The sequence below is a fragment of the Papilio polytes genome, unplaced genomic scaffold, assembly GCF_000836215.1.
Source record: "Papilio polytes unplaced genomic scaffold, Ppol_1.0 DF824002.1, whole genome shotgun sequence".
NCBI classification, from domain to species: Eukaryota; Metazoa; Arthropoda; class Insecta; order Lepidoptera; family Papilionidae; genus Papilio; species Papilio polytes.
Window position 1 is genome coordinate 294,869 of NW_013525202.1, and position 6,254 is coordinate 301,122.

The following is a 6,254-nucleotide window of genomic DNA, read 5'->3' on the forward strand; positions in this document are numbered from 1 at the left end:
TTCAGGTGGCCGCTTGCTCGTTTGCCGCCTTATGTTATAAAAAAAAATCCTGTTAAAATCGGTCTATAGTTTGTCTAAATAATATTAGTTAGATAATTTAGTAGGGATAGGTTGTGTAAAATAAAACATGAATCTTTTCGATTTTTATTCTTATAGAAGTTGGAATCGATAGATTCAAATTTATAAACTATGATTTAAAAAAAATACTGTATTCTCAAATTAATAATGACCAGAACCATTACAAATAATGAGAGTAAATATATATTTATTACTACTACAGCTGTACGTAATCGAATTAGATTTCACTATTATTATTGTCATCGCTAAATTCTCTAAACTATAATCAATACTAAAATTGTCTACTAAATTAGTTAATAAAAAAATAATTTAGTTGAGTTCGATGATTATTTAAACCGAATATCGATAGTTCATAATTGTTCGCTGCGTGTTTCGTCACTACGATACCTGTCTATTAAGTACGGCATTTGCCTTCATACAAATTTTATTTGGTACTTCATATGCATCATTTATCAAATTTTAACAGTAGTAGAGCCCCCTTTAACATCTTCGCACTGTAGAGCTCGCCACAGCAATATCACGACCACACAGACACCTGTCTGTGAAGTGGAAGTAATTCCCCGTACACTCTGATGAGTATGGTGCCAGAGGCCTAATTTTAGTTCCTTTCCACTCTTTTCTTAAGAGGGAAAGATGGGAAGGAAAAGTGGATTGACGGTGGAGGAGACGCATAGGAAGGGGAAATATCCTCTTTATGTGCGTCTCCGTCAATGAAGGGTAGGCAGCGCTGCAATTGCGGATGTTTATGTGCAGCGGTCGCTATACATTTCGGTGGATTCAGGTAGCCGCTTGCTCGTTTGCCTCCTTATATTATAAAAAAAAACAAAAATGATAATTAAGAATATATTCAAGCATTATGAAAAACGCTTTTCGCTTTCTTCTCTCTTTTCCTCTTCTCTATTCTTCTCTTCTGCCTCTCTGTGCTCTTTAGCAGCTGCATGATCTTTGCCTCCCTCTCTTCTACGCTGTCCTCTATACCCACGTCAGTGCTGCCCTCTGTCGATGGCTTTGTATCTTCAGTATCTTCTATTTTTGGTTCTAATTTTGTATTTTCATCATTTAGATCCTTCTTTCGACGTTTTTCACTGAAAATGTATATTATAGTTATGTAGTTGGAAAAGTTTGGATGGTACGTAAGTACAAAATAGCTTAACAGATCTCGATGAGCTAGATATAGAACATAACTAGCTTTCGGCCACGACTCCGTACGCGTCGAATAAAAAAAAACAAAAGCGAGTATATGTGTTATTCCAGACTATCCTCTACATCTATACTAAAATTCACGAAATCCTTTCAGCAGTTTAAGTTAAAAAATCTAACAAACATCCATTCATCCATCTACACTTTCGCATTTATAATATTGGTAAGAGTAAGCAGAAGGACACAGCCTATATAATAAGCATTTACAAGGTCAAATTATAATTTTTTTTGTAAAAAATTATTAAATAATTAGATTTCGAATTGAAAGTAACATAATTGCCATGTAAAGTGACAAAGGAGCAGACAGCCAACTAAATTCTCAAACAAGTTACCGGTGAAAAAAATTTTTACTTAATCTAGTCTAGAAATGAAGAATCACTTTATAAACTCTACTCACCGCACTGGCACCATATCCTCGAATATCTCATCCATCCCATCCGAGTCCTCCACTTTGATATCCTCTTCCTGTTTGTCCTCAAACTGTGGCGGATTGAGGAGTGGTGTGGATCTTGCTGTTTGTAGAAGCAAGTTAGATGGCTTTGATGTTACATATAGCTGAAAAATAGTATTTTTTTTTTAAATTAAAACAGTCTAAAATTTTTGGAAGAATCTAATTTTTTTTTAATATTTTGGTTGAATTTATTAAAAAATATATCATTTTACCATACAGCAAAGCAGTTAAAAAACGAGAAAAGATCTAAAAGTACCCTACCTTGTACAGCAATTCCTTGCTATCATAGCTATGCACCCGGAGATGTCTATCCAGGCTGGTAGTGACCACTAGCCTGTGCTCCCGGTGGATAGCTATATCCGTTACCCCGCCAACACAGCCCTTGTAACCCTTATCCGGCTTGCCCCTGCGCAGGTCCACTTGGTGGAGTTGACCTCTACCGAAACCGACTAGCACTTGTCTAGGAAATACAAAAAATAAGGATAAAAACACATCAGTAGGAATTTATAAGAAATATTTGAACTGTCTAGATTTTTTTTTAAATATATGATGTTAAAAACAAATTAATATATAACTAATTTGGCTTAAATAGATAAAATCTGTAAGTTTCGGGAAGTTGTGTTCCCAACCCTAGATGGGCATGGCCAGGGGAGGGACATTATGATAGACTTAAAAAATGAAAAATAGATATTAAAACTATTAATAGAACATAGCTGCCTTTGACCTAGTCTAGATAATTGGCTGGCATCGCCCTTATTGTTAGTGGCCAGTGGAGGGGACATACAGAAAAAGGATTCCTTACTATTCCCCACTAATATGATGAAATGTTCACGGAATGCGTGTTCACAGAAATTCAATCTAGAAACAGAGTCTAGTATTTTTTGTAATATCTAGACTAACCTCTCATCAAAGCTAGGTTCCAAGCATGTAGCAGCCATTCCATTCTGGAAGTCCACATTGCACACCGGTCTTCTCTGTGCCCTTATGTCATATAATCTGAAATTATTAAGAATAATTAAAAATAGTCATCCATAAACCACATCTGTACATCTAATTTAAGAGCCAAGAATTTAAAAACAAAAAACGGTTGATTTAATTATTTTGAAGACACTTAACTAATTTTACTCCTGTTCCTTTTTGTAGAAGGAAAAAAATTAACAATGTTAGCAGGGGAGGGGACATGAGTAATATCTTAGTTATCCCCATTGATAACGGTAACGCATCTCTAACAGCGGATGTCTGGACAGCAGTCTTCGATATTTTGGTGAATCCATAACTGGGGGGCATCTACACATGGCTGGAGGACATTGGATGAGGAAGGTAGATGAATATTCTGTGGAAGGTGGGCAGTTCTATGTCCAGCAGTGGGCAGACAGGGTGATGATGATGAAACTAACCTAACATATCCATATCTGGAGCACACAGCTAAGATATTCCCTCCTTGTCCCGGCATGAAGGTAAGGTCTGACACCCAAATGGGCACTCGTAGTTGTAACCAATCGTGTGGTCTGTTCTTTGCAGCGAATACAGGCTCTGTCTCGCCCACACGCCACACCTTTAAATCATTTTCTTCACCACCTGGTTAAGGAATTTTACAAAATTTCTATAACAGATATATGTTTGTTTTTGGATTGGACTACAAGATACAGAGTAGGGGATACAGGAAATGGATATTGTACCTTTACCTTTCCCTACTAGCATAAACAAAATGGAATATTCACACTTTCATCTTTACTAGTGTTATAAAGAGGAAAGATTTGTATTTTAGTATGTATTGAAGTAACTCAAAAACTACCGGGGCGATTTTAAAAATTCTTTCACCATTACATTTATCTGTGAGTAACATAAGGCATGATTTTTTAATTTCATGCAGACGGAGTCGCGAGCAAGTACTAATATAAAAGGTGTAAATACTGTTGTTATCTTACTTCTAAGTTATATTATAAATACGAAAGTTTAGAGTTTGTAGCCTAAATGGCTGAACAGATCATAGACATAGAGGATAGTCTGGAAAAACATAGGACCATAGGTTTTTTTTAATTCTATGCACAGTTGTGGGTGAAAGCTAGTATAAGATATTTACGTATTATTCTTTTTTAATAAATTAACTCTACATTTAAAATGCTTTACGTTATGTTTTCATGTTATGAAACTTAGGTGAGTAAATTGGAAAAAAAGCTATGTGAGAAAGGGACAAAAACTACAACCATTAGCAGTAAAGCATTGCTAGGTTATACTCAGCCTATACCAAAAGCCTTCGTTTGAATGTTGACAAAGTAATTGAAAGTTTGAAATGTCGTAAAACTGCATGGGAACAGATACCTGTAGCAAATAATGTCAAATCATCCGGACATATTTTCATTTTATCAATTTTTCCTCCAACTGAGACCATGGATTCGTTCATGTTAGTCCAAACCTTTACAATACCGCTGCTTACACCGAGAAGCAGTACTCTATGACTCTGTCCGATACCAACCACTCTTTTAGAACCAAGGTCTATTCTGAAGGATTTCATAAACTTCCCTTCTTCGGTATCATAACATTGTATAACTCCATTTTTCTTTGCCATTAATATTTCTATCTGTTCTTCACCACTCCATGACATAGCTGTGATGCCATCTTGTTTTTCTAAAGTTTTAATATCGATTAGATTCTCTAAGCATTTTTTACTATTCTTTGATAAGTCGGTGTAGTATTTGACATCTGAAATCAGAGAGTATGGTAAAAAATTCATGATCGAAAATTAAAAAAGTAAATAAAAAAAACAAAAGGCACAGGAGTAATTTAATTTCATCCAATTACGGAGTTCTTAGTGGACATCACAGAAAAGTTATGAGCATATAATTGTCTATACTATTATAAAAGGAAAGATTAATATTTCTGGTTTTTTGTATTTTTGTAAGTATTGAAACAACTCAAAAACTACTGGGCCGTTTTTAAAAATTCTTTCAACGTTAGAAGGGTAATTTATCTGTGAGTAACATAGGCTATGTTTTTTTTAATTTCACGCGGGCGAAGTCGCGAGCAATAGCCAGTAATTCATAAATGCCGGTAAAATATAGAAAAATTACGATATTTAGTTGAATGTAATTTTGTATTTTATGATTTCCTTACGTTTGAATGATCCGATATGGCTCGCGATGAAGATATCAAATTGTTTGTCTTTCAACATTTTATGGTTTTTCACATTTAAAGTAATATAAATTCAACACATGTGAATATTTATGTCAATAATTTAATGTCAATTTTTTTACATTTTCTGCTGACAGATAACAGTGTTGCCAATGAAGATTTTTACCCGGCCGTACATCATGTAAAAAAGCCGTGTTTGTATGAAACAGCATTGGTATTTACTTAAATTTCGTTATTCCTGGGAAAAATCAACGACAAAAAAAATCAACGACTTTTTTATTTATCATTCAGAAGTTATTTAAAAATGAGCTAATTAAAGATAAACAATAGATTATTATATAAAATGCAGAGAATTGCTACGACGTTAGGCCATAGGCCGTATATTTCATGTCTCGAAACAAAGAGCCGAGAAACACAGCAATTCTATTAGGATTGGCAACACTGGTTTCAAGTAAATGTTGCCATTATCAAAAATTAAGCTAAATATTCGAAAAGGTTTAAAATTATTTAAGTTGAAGATAAGATAAGTGCCAGCTTTGTTACGAAAAGTCTTATTTCACTATCGTTCTTAATTTTTTTTTGTACAACAATAGTTTTATTCATTATATAGTAAAAGCGCCGTCTCTAATTTAAAAGAAAAATAAAAAAAGGTTTCATACACTCGCTGTTTACGATAATATTCGCTGTCATAACAACAGCAAACAAACAAAAAAATAAACAAAACATCATTGAAGTTTTTTAAATCGTAAAGAATCCTTTAAGATATTATTTATTAAAATGTCTTTAAGTGGATACGACTCGGAAGCTATCGGTTTCGATAGTATTACTTCCGAGAAAAAGGCGGGAACTGAAATTTCCACTCAGACCAATGACTTTAAGGAGTACGGTATTGGTTGTCAGACGTCCATTTCCAAAGACGTTGGCTGCTCCGCCGAGCCCGAGGACTTGAATGCAGAGGATGATGTACTAAGAGAGTATCCTCCACCAGGTCTTAACGCGTTCCTCAGGAAGGTGGTACCCGGCATGATGGAACAACTAGACCAGAACGAAAAAGATATGCCGTACAATTCTTCTGATTCCGATGAAGAAGAAGCTGTAACTGCTAAGATCCTTCAAGAGATAAACGTAGATGGGCAAGGGTTAGGCGCTGGTGACCACAGGTCTTCAATCCTTGGGGTAACTTGGAGCAGCACTGGGAATACACTAGCTGTCTCCATAGGTGAGAAGTATCATGAGACTTGGTGCGAACACCAAGGTCAGATCAAAGTATATACCATGAAGAACTTTGAAAGTAAATTGACCCATACCCTTGATATTATGGAGAAGAATTGCGTGACTGTGGTGAAGTATCACCCAGCTGTGTCAGCTCTGCTCGCGTACGGCACAGTTTCTG

The 6,254-nt window shown here is 35.3% G+C and overlaps 2 protein-coding genes across 2 annotated transcripts; one reads left to right on the forward strand and one right to left on the reverse strand.

Annotated features, from left to right (window-relative positions):
- Positions 1-907: 907 nt before the first annotated feature.
- LOC106101260 (WD repeat-containing protein 74) lies at positions 908-5,009 on the reverse strand. The gene is made up of 7 exons (XM_013280425.1): positions 4,844-5,009; positions 4,052-4,432; positions 3,127-3,307; positions 2,630-2,725; positions 1,991-2,189; positions 1,676-1,833; positions 908-1,163 (listed from the first exon to the last, which is right to left on the reverse strand). The coding sequence occupies exons 1-7, from the start codon at positions 4,899-4,901 to the stop codon at positions 926-928; spliced, it is 1,311 nt and encodes a 436-aa protein (XP_013135879.1). The 5' UTR covers positions 4,902-5,009; the 3' UTR covers positions 908-925.
- A 535-nt stretch (positions 5,010-5,544) lies between these two features.
- LOC106101221 lies at positions 5,545-6,250 on the forward strand (the record flags this gene model as incomplete). The annotated part of the gene is made up of 1 exon (XM_013280380.1): positions 5,545-6,250. A coding segment is annotated over exon 1 (612 nt), but the record flags the coding sequence as incomplete, so codon positions are not given.
- Positions 6,251-6,254: the final 4 nt, after the last annotated feature.

What these genes read in the sequence shown, in the direction of transcription:
- LOC106101260 (XM_013280425.1), bottom strand. Translation starts at nt 4,901, where the DNA reads ATGTTGAAAGACAAACAATTTGATATCTTCATCGCGAGCCATATCGGA. An exon ending in TCCAGATATGGATATGTTAG is followed by an intron (nt 2,726 to 3,126) that starts GTTAGTTTCATC and finishes TAATAATTTCAG; the next exon opens with ATTATATGACATAAGGGCAC. An exon ending in GAACCTAGCTTTGATGAGAG is followed by an intron (nt 2,190 to 2,629) that starts GTTAGTCTAGAT and finishes TGTATTTCCTAG; the next exon opens with ACAAGTGCTAGTCGGTTTCG.